Source organism: Alligator mississippiensis, chromosome 3, assembly GCF_030867095.1.
Source record: "Alligator mississippiensis isolate rAllMis1 chromosome 3, rAllMis1, whole genome shotgun sequence".
Taxonomy (NCBI): Eukaryota; Metazoa; Chordata; order Crocodylia; family Alligatoridae; genus Alligator; species Alligator mississippiensis.
Window position 1 is genome coordinate 78,744,797 of NC_081826.1, and position 14,188 is coordinate 78,758,984.

Below are 14,188 nucleotides of genomic sequence, written 5' to 3' on the forward strand. Positions count from 1 at the left end.
AGGGGGATCCCTCCACTCCTGGCACAGTGCGGGACCTGCACAGCGGACAACAGGGGAAAAAGCTGGCTCCAGTGCAGAGCTTCCCCTGCTGTGAGTGCTGAGCTGCAGGTTCAGGGAGCAGAGCCGCAGAGATAAGGCAGGCTCTGCTCCCTCCCCCTGCACAGCGCAGGCCAGAGTTGCGCCTTCGCTGGGCACGAGCACCCTGACCTCCCTGCCTGCTGCTGCTGCTGCCAGGCAGCAGGGGTGGTACACCATGGGGGGAGTGTGTGGGGGTCCTTACACCCCCCACCCACCCTCATACCCCATACATCTGCACCCTGCCCAGCTCAGCTCCACACTCCCGCTGCCCCTCTGGGGGGAGGAAGAAGAGGGGGAAGAGTTACCCCCAATGTGGAACAGAGCCTCCCCCTGCCCTCAGGGCGGGGGAGGAGTGGGGGGAAGAGTCCCCCTTTGGGGCCAGGCAGCCTCACAGAGCTCCTCTCCTCACCCCACTGTGGGGGCAGGGGAAGGAGCCCCCCCCTCAGCACTAAACAGGGCCCCCCCTCCCAGCCCCACAACAGTGGGGGAGAGGAAGGAGGGGAATGAGTTCCTTTCTGGGACTGGGCGGCCCTGTGTGCTGGGAATCCCAGCTGTCAGGGAACTACTGGGGCGGGCCTCCCAGGGCCTGGCCACATCCCCCTCCTCAGCTCAGCTTCCCTGTGGAAGGGAGGGCTTCTCTAGCACCCCTGGGCTTCTGGCTTGAGCCATCACAGGCATGTGCCGAACATCTATCCACTTGCAAACCAGTTCACTCTCTGCAGGTTAGACTTACCTGCAAAGACTGAATCAATTCAGGCTTAGGCTTTATGAATGTCTGTCCCTAGCCTTAGAGGAGTTGCTTTTCAAGTTTCCAAGTGCTCTGCAAATGGTCTTAAAATCTGATCTCACATCCATTGTATTCCTTTTAATCATAAACATCATATGGAAATCATTAAGAACTCATTTACACTGCAAGATCTACTGTGTTACAGGATCCCAATGCAGCACAGCAGTGTTTGAAACATGGTTCATTTTCACAGTGCTCAAGCTATGTTTTAATCATGTTTGGAAATCACACTACAGATCTGAACTTCACATGGCTGCAGAACAACACTGAAACAAGCTTTAGTTCTACCCACAACACACCAAACCATGTGGTGGAACAACTAGTCTAACTGAATCCCTCAACAAAGGTTTTTATAATATATACCTAGAAGCCTTATTTTTTGTTTTCAGATAAATGCACCTCAACAGATATGCAAGCACTTAAGTACTCTTTTTCACAGAAGCACATTCCTCGTCCATATACAAGTATCATGGTCAATGAGCACTTCTCTCCACTCTTGATTCCTTAAATGAACTATACTTCTCTACCACCTTCTCCAGCCCCACTCACAAATGTCCTCTCTTCTGTAGTTTGCTATGAAGATAAACACAGTTATGTGCCCAGCTCATAGTAAGTGTGAGGAGAATATGGTCTAGAGCCAACAGTCCCTCACAAAGGAGCCCTGATGACAGCTCAGCTTATGTTAACTTTGAAGATGTTTATGCTCAAATCCCTTCACTGATTTCCACTGTTGACAGTCTTGCTCATGGAAAAGCAAAATGGCTTAAACTGGGGTGTTTCACTGCTGTCTGAGAAAAAACACCGATGAACAACTGGATGGAGTGTTAACATTAAGACATTTTTTTTTTTTTGAGCAGAGAACCTGTGCCTGCGTTCTTTAAAACAAATCTCTTCAAAAGGAGATGCCACAAACCTTCTTTAACAAAGAGCCTAGCACTTTTCCCTTTGCAATTTATTAGTTTGGATGTACAAGGTTCCCAAGTACAGAATATACATTGAGGTTCTCCCAATGCATCCAATCTCAGCAATGATAATGGCTGAAACTCAAACAGAAAAGAGTTAGCATTTGTCAGCCAATGTAGATGTTACCCTGACTCCAGGAACAAGAATACAGACTGCCAATGACTTAATCAGCAAAAAGTGACTAGAAATGCCCTCACAATAGAAGGGACTTATGCCAGCAATGAAGAAAAACCTGGGCTGTGGTGGACTTTTCCCAGGGGACGTGGGCCCCCGGATCTGCATGTGGGATGACAGCAGGCTGCCGCTGCCGGCTGGGGCCAGCGCCAGCACCCGAGTCTGCCCGGCGCAGCCAGTGCCAAGAGCTGGGAAGAATCCATTGCTGGTATTGGCCCCAGCCAGCAGCAACAGCCTGCTGTCATTCTGTGCGCAGATCTGGGGGCCAATGGGGCTGTACCAGACTCCTCCTGGTGAGGCACGGGCCCCTGGATCTGCATGTGGAATGACAACAGGCTGCCGCTGCTGGCTGGGACCAGTGCTGGGCACAGCCTGTGCTGATCACCAGGAAGGCTGGTGCTGCCGCTGGCCCTAGCTGGCAGCGGCAGCATGCCATCATCCTGCAAGCAGAACCAGGGGCCCGCACCCCTCAGGAGGGCCCCCAGATCTGTGTGGGGCCAGCACCAGCACCAGGTTTTTCTCGGTGCTCAGTGCACGCTGCACTGGGCAGACTGGGGTGCTGGTGCTGGCCCCAGCCAGCAGCATGCTGTCATCCCGTGCACAGATCCAGGGGGCTGTGCCCCCTGTGAAGAGTCCAGCACAGCCCCGCAGCTCTCCCATGGGTTGTGGACCCCCAGATTTGCGCACAGGATGACAGCATGCTGCCTCTGGTGGCTAGGGCCACTGGCAGCACCAGTCTTCCTGGCGCTCGTCCCAACCAGCAGCGGCAGCCTGCTGTCATCCTGCGCTCAGATCCAGAGGCCCGCACCCCCGGGAAGAGCTGGGGGATTGTTCAGGGACCTGGGGGGTGCAGGCCTCTGGATCTGTGCATTGGGAAACCCCACGCACAGGTCGGGGACCTGTGGTCCCTGGCAAAAGCTGGGGAAATGATCAGAGAGCTGGGGGAATCAGAGAGCTAGATATCAACGTAAGAGCAGTCCTTCCCCCCTCTTCCCCCTTTGCTCCTTAGTTTCTGTTTAGCTGCAGGAGGCCTGGCTTTGAAATCTAAAACATTTCAAGTGCCCTTGTTTCATTTTGAAGCTGTTTCGAAGCCTTTTGTTTCATTTTGATTTTGCTGTTTTGAGCTTGAAACACGTTGAAACAGCTTTGAAATGAAACACCTGTAGAAATTTCGCACAGCTCTAGTATTCATCACATGAAAGAAATCTGTAAAGTCTCTATCAGTAGACACCGTGGTCCAGGCAAGGACAGTATGATGATACAGAAACTCAAAATGCCAGAAGATGCACATCAAGATGAAAAGCTGGCAAATGAATCCATTGTCTAATCTCTACTATATATCAGTTTAATGCTGCTGAGAATTATCAAATGCGGTCAGAAAATGAGGCAAGTTATTCTTCTTTTTGTCTTGAGCATGGATTAAAGTTTCAGTCCAAGGTTAGCTAGACTATGACTTGGTCTGCATATTTTTTTTTTAATATTTGCAAAATCCATCCATGTACACACACACACACACACACACTATGGTTTATATACACAAGCCCTCAATATTATATTATAATCTTCTGCATTATTTAGAGCATGCATCTATACAGCAAAGTATTCACAATTAGTCCAGTAACAAAAACAATATTGTACACACACCTAGGAGGGAAAGAAATTTAGTAAAGTAGTATTACATTAAATATATTTCTAATGAATTACAAAAATAATCATGAAACCTAAAAGTGGCCTGACAAGAGCCTGTCCTTGATATGAAGCTCTAGTATTCTATAAATATAGGGCAGCAGAATTTAGTAATCTTAGTGCATTAAACCCTATTAATTTTTGTTTGTATGAAACCAAGGAATGAATAGTCAAAAAAGCTCTATATACTTTAGTGAACCTTAGGACAATTTACTGGCGTGCTGTAATCACATACATAATTGGAGTTTTTCATATTCAGCTCAAAAATCAAATGTGAAACCAACCCAGCTCTTTTGGCTGGAGACCAAGGACAACAACAACAACAACCCCTCCCCCCCCGCCAAAGCTATGAGAATTTCAGTGCTTTTATATATATATATATTTGGACAGTATTCCCCGATTACGTTGTCAAAGCTAAATGACCAGAGCTGCAGACTAAATTTAGAACCTCCAGGGCCGAAATCATCCATAACCTGTTTTTTGGCACATCACTGCTAGAAACAGGCATTTTGAAAGCTCAGGGGATACCATGCTTCACTCGGCCTACTTAGCAAGGACAAAAAAACCCCACATCTAGGACTCAAGAGGAATACAAACAGTATATAACTAACAGAACAGCCTCTTCCTCCTCTTCTTCTCATTCCCAACCCATTCAGTTAACCAGCTACTAGGAAACAAGCTGGTATCTACAGTACACACTGTAAGCCATATTTAACAACTATGAAGGACAAAATGGTGTTTAACAAAGGAAGTGACTTTGCTTTTTTTGTCCCATCTGTTAAAATTAGTATCTTAAGCTTTTTAATGAAATATTTATTAAGAATTCAAAACTGCTTGCCGAACGGTAGAATATCATTCTATAATTTAGAGTTTATACCCAAAGTGTTAAATGGTCACTTCATTTTCGTGCATGCAGGCAGTGGTTTTCAGAACTACTCAGCATCAGTGAGAACAATGGGTGTTCACCCATTTTTATGAACAGGGTCTTAGTATTTTTTATTCAAATTATTTCTGTTCCTCTCATTCTTTCTCACTTGATTTAGCTTTGGATGGCCTTTGGATTCCTTCTTTTGTCCAAAAAGGAAAACAAGTTGTATAATCCATATGGCTGCATGAAATCGTAATGCTTTTTTTTTTTTAAGGCCAAATACCATTCTAGTTTTATATTAGGTGATAAAATCCTGTTATCTTAGTTGCTCTGTAGCTGTTAATGCTGTGAAATGCTTCTTAGTGTTACAAAGCTTCCCACATCCTCCTTGTCTTTGAAGTCTTTCAAAAATGATCATAATTCATGGAAGCTAACATTAAGCTGCATGAAGGTTGCAATCAAAACATTTGGCCAAAGGAATACTACAACAAATGAATTAGATCAGCAGTTTTCAAACTCTGGTCTGTGGAGCACTTGGTGGTGGTCCACAGACAGCTTGCTGGCCATACTGTGCAATCCAGCCTTGTTTCCATCTGCAAACTGGAATGGTATTGAGGGACCTAGAATTTACATACACATACACACACTTGTATATATATATATTTGGAAACATATGAAGTAATAATTGGAAAGGTACTCTCTCTATATATCTAGATAGGTAGATAGACTACCTTTCCAAATATTACTTTTCCATGTAAATAATCATTTTAGTTGCCATGGGTGCTCTGTGATAGCACATGGGAAGGGAGCCTGTGAAATCACAAATTCCAGGGAAAGAAGTCCATGAAGCTATCACAGTCCACACTGCCATACAGTTCAAAGCTTGAATTCAATTCAAGATTTCAGACACTAAGATATTTCTGTATAGCAAAAAGAACTATGCTAAGCAGAGGTAGGGTTGTCATATTCCCAGGTCCAAAAAAGAGAGGACACCTGGCTGGGGGGTGGGGGTGGGGGATGGAAATATGATTGGGCGGGGGGGGCAGCGAGCCCTGCCCCTGCCCATTCTGTTGCCCCTCACTGATAAGCTACAGCCCCACCCCTCCAGCCCTGCTGGTGCCCCTCACTCCTGGTCCACTGCCCCCTGGTGCTGCCAGTGCCACACACACCCAAACCATCGTCACCTGCCCCGAGTGCCTCACATTCCTGACCCGCAGCCCCCTGCCCCCCTCCTATCCCTTGCTCCTGATCTATAGCCCCTTGCCCCCCATAGCCTTCTGGTGCCCCTCACTCCCAACCCAGAGACCCTGCCCCCCCCGAAGCCCTGCCAGTGCCCCTCACTCTGGACCTGCAGCCCCTTCCCTCCTCTGGTGCCCCTCACTCCCGACCCGCAGCCTCTTACACCCCCGGCCCTGCTGGTGCTGTTCATTCCGGCCTGCAGCCCCTGTCCCCTCAGCCCTGCTGGTGCCCCTCACTCCCAAACCTCTGTGCTTTGCTCCCTGCTGCCTCTGCTCGCCCTCCCCCTGCTCCTACCAGCAAAGCAAAGCAAAATTGCAAACTCAGCTCTCAACCATGCATCGTCATGCTAGGTATTCTGGGAATTGTAATTCTACTTAGCAGCAGCCATATTGAAAACTGATGGGGGAGGAAATCCTGGACAGTTTCCTTGCATTTTTAAAACCCATCTGGACACAGCACAGAGGGCCAAAAAAGAGGACATGTCCGGGAAAACCCAGACTTATGATAACCCTAAGCAGACATGACAGTCCCTCACACCAAAAATGGCTAGACTGAATCTGTCATAAGCCTGAATACATTCAACAAGATAAAAGAGTGATCATAGTTTCATAGTAGGTAGGGTCGGAAGGGACCTGAGCAGATCATCAAGTCCACCCCCTGCCATGGCAGGAAAGAGTAGTGGGGTCAAACAATCCCAGCAAGGTGTTTGTCTAACCTCCTCTTAAAGACCCCCAGGGTAGGAGCCAGCACCACTTCTCTTGGAATTTGGTTCCAGATCCTAGCCGCCCTGACAGTGAAGTAGCGCCTCCTGATGTCTAGCCTGAATCTACCCTCTGCCAGCTTGTGACCGTTATTTCTAGTCACTCCTGGTAGTGCTCAGGGAAACAGGGACTCCCCCAATGCCTGCTGGTCCCCTCTGACTTGTTTGTAACAGGCCACTAGATCCCCCCTCAGCCCTCTCTTGTGGAGGCTGAACAGGTTCAGGTCCCGTAGCCTCTCCTCGTAGGGCCTGCCCTGCTGCCCCCTGATCATGTGAGTGGCCGTTCTCTGGACCCGCTCCAAGTTGTCCACATCCCTCCTGAAGTGCGGCACCCAGAACTGGCTCCACTGCCACAGCCCACTAGGTCGAAAATGACCCATCCACCACCACTCTCTGGGTGCGGCCCATTTGACTGTGTAGGTGTCGACGCCACAACCCCCTAGTTTTTTTAATGAGAATGGGGTGAGAGACAGTTTCGAAGGCCTTCCTAAGGTCCAGAATGCATGAGAAATAGTAAATAATAGTAAAATATTAAGCCAAAATTGGGAAATTAAAGTTCAGCAATTTAGCCAATGAAGATCTGAAGGTAAAAGCAAGAATGTACAATAAATGATATGGAAGTAACGGAGTGAAATGAAAATTAACACAATTCAAGAAATTAACACTGAAAAAATAAGTCAATACAAATGAAGAAAAGGTGGGGATTTGAACTCTAATGAAGCAGTCTTGTTTCAGTTTTTCCCCTGTGGTATGGCCTCAAATCCTTTATAGAGGACATGAAGAAAGTGGTATAAAAAGCTCTTTGTAATGAAGTGGAACAGCGGGTTTCTGGCAATTTTTCCCCAAATAAAGACAATCCATATTTACAGATTTTAGGATCTCTAACTTTCACTGCATTCTCCACTATCTGAGGTGTTTTAAAACTATTCTTTCCCTTGCCCTCCCACTTTCAGTTTTGAATATTTCATTAAAGCTGTTTTGTTAATTCTGAAGACAGTCAACTTAAGTTGTTTACTTCAAAGCTCACTTTCAACCATATAGGAGCACATAAATACCCAAGCACCCCAGGCAGCAGAGCAGGGATGGAGGGGAGTGGGGGGAGGGGGGCAGGCGGACGGAGGGAGGGGAGGCTAGTGGCCTTTTTTTTGTTATTCAAAATTCATCCATCATTCTTGACGGGCAATTCACTAGTATAAAATATTGGAATACAGTTTAACCTGCACTATTTCAAACAAAGGTGTAATTAGTAAAGTTTGTGCTCTAGGCTGGCATTTCCAAAGCCTGGTATTCACTCTCACCCCCTGCCGCCACAACCACTTTCCATAGCCACCTGCAATGGGCAGTGGGGAACACAGCAGCAAGAGAAGGGATTGTTGCAAGAGGGTCCCTATACCTGACTGCTGCTGCAGCACAGACTCCCCAGAGAGGCCTCTATTCTAGTGATCCACTTAAGTGTGTACCTGGGGCTGGTGCCCCAGTCTCCCACCCCTAGTTAAGCTACTGGGGTCAACGCTATTTTTGTAAGTGCTAAGGTGAATTTCACCAAAAGTGGAGAGATTTCTATGAGTGGGCAGATGGCTTTGGGTAAGCTGTGCAGTGAGGTTTTGTCAGTTCAGGTTTACTGTACGTTTCATGGAAGATTATGTCAGAAATGGAAATCTCCAGGAAAAGTGGTAGGAAGAAAAAATAAATTTAAAGGCTGTGTATACACGTGTCTGGAAGTGGGGGGGGAGGGGGAGGGCATGGAGGGCATTTTAATTAGAGTGGTTCCTGGACAGCTACTCTAATTACAGTGGCTCACCATCACCTGTATTAATTTCCTGTGTATTTCAAAATGGCCACGGGACACTTTATCTAAAGCTCATACAATGAGCTTTAGATAAAGCACCCTCATGGTCATTTTGAAATGTGTGTGGGCTTAATACAGGTGATGGTGAGGTGACACTGGAGCATTCTAGTTAGAATGTGGAGCAGACTTGATTAACTGAGTCTGTTCCAATGCATTCCAATTAGAACATGAACAAGCATGTCAACAGGCACCCCAAAGGTCCAAGATAAAGTATCATTGACTTGTTCTCAGAGTTCAGTGTGATAAGTCAATCATTTGTTGACAAAATAAAGACATAGTTTAAACAATGAGACTAGATTCTATTCCACCTATTACGTTCATAATTAGACTTAGGCATCTAAGTGAAATCCTATTCTACCATACTTGAGTCCCCAAAATGTGTCGGTACAAAAAGCGGATAGGTCCTCCTTCTCCTCCTCGTTGATTTTGTGACTCAATCTTAAGAGATATATATAGAGAGATGTGTATATATACGTGCATATATCTTAAGAGCAAGATGATAGTGTGTTATTAAAAGAGGTGTGAACCTGGGCCACCTGCAAACATCTGCTGCCTCTCTGCCGCAGCCCCAGCTGCCTCCCAGCCCCAGACCCAGGCTCTGGGGAGGCAGCACAGACCAGCAATGCTCCCTGCTGTGCTGCCCTCACCACTTCTGCAGAGTAGTGTTGGAACCCAGTGTGGCCGAAAACAGCGGGGGCGCAGAAAGCTCCCTGCTCCCAGCTCCTCACTGCCCTGCCACACTTCCCCTGTGTGCACGGGAGCAGCATGGGCAGCAGAGCAGGGTTGTGCCTCTTGCTGCTGCCCACGCCTGCAGGGGAAGTGTGGCAGGGCAGCAGGGAGCTCGGACCAGGCAGCTTTCTGTGTCCTGCTCTGTGCCCCGCCGCGCCGAGTTCCAATGCTGCTTTGCAGAAGCGGCAAGGGCAACACAGCAGGGAGCATTGCCAGTATGTGTTGCCTCCCTGGAGCCTGGGGCCGGGTCTGGGAGGCAGCTGGGGCTGGGGCCGGGGCCAGGGCTGAGAGGAAGCAGATGTTTGCAGCTGGCCCAGGTTCTGGGTAGCTGCTGATAGCCACGGAGCCCGGGCTGCTTGCAGCAGCTATCAGCAGCTACTCAGAGCCAGGAGGCTACAAACAGCGGCTGCCCTCCTGCCCTGGGCCCCGGGAAGGCAGCAGGTGCTGGCAATGTGCTCGTTGGGGCCAGGGCCTGGGGCGGGGAGGCAGCAGCTGTTTGTAGCATCCTGGCTGCAGCCAGCCCTGGCTCTGGGTAGCTGCTGATAGCCATGGAGCCCCCTGGGCTGCTCCCAGCAGGGCTTGCAGCGTCCCAGCTGCCTGCTAGGAGCAGCCCAGGCTCCCGACTGGCAGCAGCTACCCAGAGCTGGGACGGGCTGCAGGCAGGAGGCTACAAACAGCTGCTGCCTCCCCGGCCCCAATGGGTGCTGAGGGAAATGGCTTTGCGTGCTGTACTTAGCACACGTGCTGGGGGTTGCCAACCCCTGCCATAGGGCAATGTTTACAGGCAACTGTTCTCACAGAGAAAGCCAAAGCATCAGCTTTTCTTTTCCACTTGTCTAGTTGTCATCTTGAAAAAGCAACAGATTCCATAATTTCAAGCTTACATCTCCAGTTTTATTAAATTGTAGTCAGTTTTTTTAGTCTGTTCAGGTTATTCAGAATGTCTCTTGTATGTCTAATCTCATTTACTGCACTGGTTTGCAGCAAATGTCTTGTCTCATATGCTGGGGAAATTAATATGTGTGTCTGGCAAGCTTTAGGAACACCTTGCAGCAGTTACATGATGATTGCTTCAAACTCATTATGTCTCACTTGACTTCACATCATTACACCTGTGATATTTTTCTGTACTCTCCAACAGCATTTCATGACATTTACCAGAGGTTTACAACTCTTAGAGCATTTTATTCACCTGTATTCCCACCATTTCACTTGCAGTTATCACTTTCCAACTATTTTTATTCCCAGTCTCAAAGTATTTCTTCAGTAACTTTATAGTACTTTTAATACAGAAGCTCGCTGCTTTGTTTCCTGCCAGTCATCTCTTTTTCCTTCTGATACACTAATACTGGTCATGCTTAGCATTTTCTTGGCTTTCTCAGGGAAGCTATCCTTCTATAATTTGCTTTTAACTCAGCTACCTAAAAATATATATCAATTCATAAATTTTCTTCAGACTCTGTTCTCATAGGTCAATTACATCCTGACACAAAGCTCAGATCTTCAGTAAATCAGCTTTTTAGATTCAACAAATATTTATTGTGAAAGCATATTCAAAATCAAGGTCTTACCTGAACAGAGTTGTTCAACTTTTGTGTAGTTTAAAGCTAATATATCATTAACCCATGCAATGATGTCATGTCTGCTCATAGTCTCTTGAGTTATAGAGGTAGAATACACGTTGACCGCCATTCCCCAACTGGAAAAAAAAGGTAAATAAATAAATTAGGCTTCCTGTCATCTGAATGACTTTTCTAAATACACTGACATTTTGAAGCTTGCTTTTTTTGTTAAAGACAGAGCTGGGGAGGAAAGGCTGCATCACTACATAGCCTCTTCTCTTTTCTAGATTAAGAAGGCTAACTCCATCTTAATTTCTAGTATTTTATCAAGTTGCCATTTCCCCAACAGTTATCTGCAAATGCCAGCTGAAAGAAGAAAGAAGAATGCACTTTAAAGAAGGAATATCATAAAAATATGTCATGTACAATCACGTTATGGGGGAGGGGGGTTGTTGGTTTTTTTTTTACTGTACACCAAACAGAAACCAAACTAAAGGTAATCACAGACAGCATGCTGAACCCCTGGCCTGTGGGCCAGATGTGGGTTTGTGGATAGCCCCATGGGTCATGACCTTGCATGCCAGATCAGGTGTACAGAGTGTCCATGGGACTGGGTGGAGGCAGTGCAGGGCCCTGGGGCCCAATCCTAACTGGCAAGGCCAGACAGGGGCAGTGCAGGGCTCCAAGGCCCCATGTTTGAGGTCCAAACTGGCTCAGACCAGTCCTGCACCCCTCACCTGGCCCGTGGGACCAGAATAGTGAGCATCACTAGCCTAAAGGAATTAGAGAGAGATATTCAGTCCTTTTAGTATGAAGTCAGTCAGAAGGGGGGGGTGGGGTGGGTGGGTGGGTGTGTGTGTGTGTGTGTGTGTGTAGACTAACTAAATGAGAGTGAACGAGCTGCATATCTACCCTGCACTTAGAACAGGATTGGTGATCTGGGACTCCCAATTTAAATCTGTATGCCATTTACTGTTGCGTGACTTTGAAGTTATTTAACAGCTCCGCATCATTTCCCCCAGCTGTAAAGACAGTGATATCATCTCCTTGTCCAGTGTCAGTTAATATTTATGCAGCTCTTAGAACAGCTTACATCTTCAAAAGTGCTAAATATTAAATATACTGAAATAATCAAGTTCATGTAGTTACAATCATGACATCAGCATAACATCAACTAAGGACATCTTTTCCCAAAACTTGAGTTTCCAAAACAACTCAACATTAGTCTATAAAAGTGTATGAAATTCAGGAGGTCTATAAAATTAGCAACTTCTTACTCATATACCTATTTCATATGCACATTTAGAGCTCTATCTTATTGGTTCCCTGACAATATGTTTTTCCTGTTTTGGGTAGCTAGTTTTAGTCAACTAAGCTGGATTTCCTGATTTATGAGTCAGATTTATTTTAACCAATAGCTACAGACTCCCGCTAAAGCTTCTGTGCTGAAAAGAATATCAGCTTACTAAAAAGCATAAAATAAGAAAGTAAATTTTATGTGTAAAAACACCCATACTGTGTTTCAACAGAGATAGAAACACTTTACACATTTCCAGGGACAGGAGTGTTGTGGAGAAATATAGGCGAAGCCAGGACAAATACAAAAAGAGTGATCTTATTTTTTGTTAACCCAAAAATATCAAAATTGTTGTTACAAGAAAATGGCAGTAAATGAAAGAATCTTTGAACAGCAACTTCCTATCAGCTAAAATCCAGGCATGTGTAGTGAAATATAAACTTTCCTGTGAATGTTGGAGCATATTTAGACTACCTGGAAATGAAATGCATAAAAATGCTAGTGAATGAAACAAAAAAACCCCAAAAACCTAATGCACTATCAGGAATTTTCATTATAAATTATTCCAAAATTGCATTTGTGTAATACTCCACACCCTAAAACATCCGCAGCTGGACAAGTTTATAAACATAGTATTTTTCTTATGCATGCCATACAGTCTTTCCTGTATAGCATCTAGTAGAAATGCTGAGGTAAGCAGACTGATGTTAGTTTGATTTGCCTAACATGCTAGGAAAGGTAGCCACAGGAGGAATGAGTTGAGCTAAGAATGACAGTTATGCTGGGATGAGTGCAGCCAGAGTACAGTTGCCCAGGAAACAGAAGACAGACCAGATTAGAGCAGTTCTGAGAGCTGCTATTGTGTAATGTTTGTGTCCATGGGGATAATGGGAAATAGTCAGACTAGCTTGGCTAGATACCTCTGGCGTGACTGTTCATGCCAATGGAAATGCTGACTGGGATACATATAAACATTCTACATTATGTCAGAGTCATTCTAAGTGATAATCCTGAGTCAACTTGTAAACTGGAAAGTGTTTGTATCTGAAATGTAATAATTGGTATGCCTGAAACATTCATTGATTAAGACTGGTTTGACCTTTTATTACACTTAGGTTAAGTACAGTCAAAAAGCCCAAGGCTGAATCAATTCAGTCTTCGCAGGTTAGTTTAAGCTGTATAGACCAAATCAATAAGCAAGCAAACAGACATTCATTTTTGATTCCAGAAATGCAGCCACATGCCTGCAGTAGGCCAGGCCAAAAGCTGGGGTGGGGGCTAGAGCACGACTCCCTGATTGGCTAGACTGGACACTTTGGGCCAAGGCTGGCCTGCCTGCCCACCTTGGGGGAAGGGGGAGTTTGCAGGAGAGGTGCAAAGCATCCTGGAGTGCTGGGGGACTGAGTTAACTTGAATCTGGAAGGGATCTGGGATAGAAGTTCAATAAACCAATTTTATTTTTATTATCTTAAACTGGTTTTGGCCATTTTGAAAGTGGCTTTGGCCACTGGAAAGTGGTGCACTGAGCTTCTGTTGTGTTACAGATTTATACTGGTTTATGTATTATTTATTTCTGTCCCTAGCCCTACTGACCAGTGCCAGTATGTAAGGCTTTGTACACTCCTTTTGCAAGTTATCCAGTTTTGCTTATAAACAAAAAGCACATCTCAAAAATAGCATCAGTAAATTTTAACAATGAGATTGGATGACATAAAGAACATTTCAAAACACTGGCACATTTCTGAAGGATGCAGTAATGGTAATTGTAAGGTTAGATAGGAAGCCTACAGAATTTTAGGAGTCAGTGATGTTTAAATTGCAAAACTGCTTTAAAACATGCAACAGAACTGGAATTGTATTCTGAAAAGTAACAACATGATTGTGTGCCTTCTTGCCCCAGTAACCTCCAATTGAAAATGCTAACTTGACAGTTAATTGACAACTTCGCAACTCAACCTTGGGTCTGTAGTTCAAGCTGGGTCCTCTCTCACAATAAGGATTATGCCCTCAGTTACACTGGGGCAGCACCACTGCCTTCAGAGAGAACACATCTGTAAAACATGTCTGTTGATGATGCACAAAGAGGAATGAAACCTAGCTCAATCCTTCTAGCTGTTCAGGGTCAGCAGGCTAATAAGAGCAGTAAGAGACTTACTTGAGGCACTAAAGTCTATGGCTATGGATATCCAACAGTGG

At 45.7% G+C, this 14,188-nt stretch overlaps 1 protein-coding gene across 7 annotated transcripts in view; it reads right to left on the reverse strand.

Moving 5' to 3' along the window:
* Positions 1 to 14,188, reverse strand: part of MAPRE2 (microtubule associated protein RP/EB family member 2) — a 147,328-nt gene that overhangs the window by 47,652 nt on the left and 85,488 nt on the right. For 6 of the 7 annotated variants that reach the window (XM_014606859.3, XM_059724113.1, XM_019498587.2 and 3 more), the window contains one exon: positions 10,705 to 10,832. The exons of the other annotated variant lie outside the window; for it this stretch is intronic. In XM_014606859.3, coding sequence (XP_014462345.1) covers positions 10,705 to 10,825 — 121 coding nt within the window. In that variant the 5' untranslated portion in view covers positions 10,826 to 10,832. The remainder of the gene's footprint in view (positions 1 to 10,704; positions 10,833 to 14,188) is intronic. 7 annotated transcript variants of the gene reach the window in all.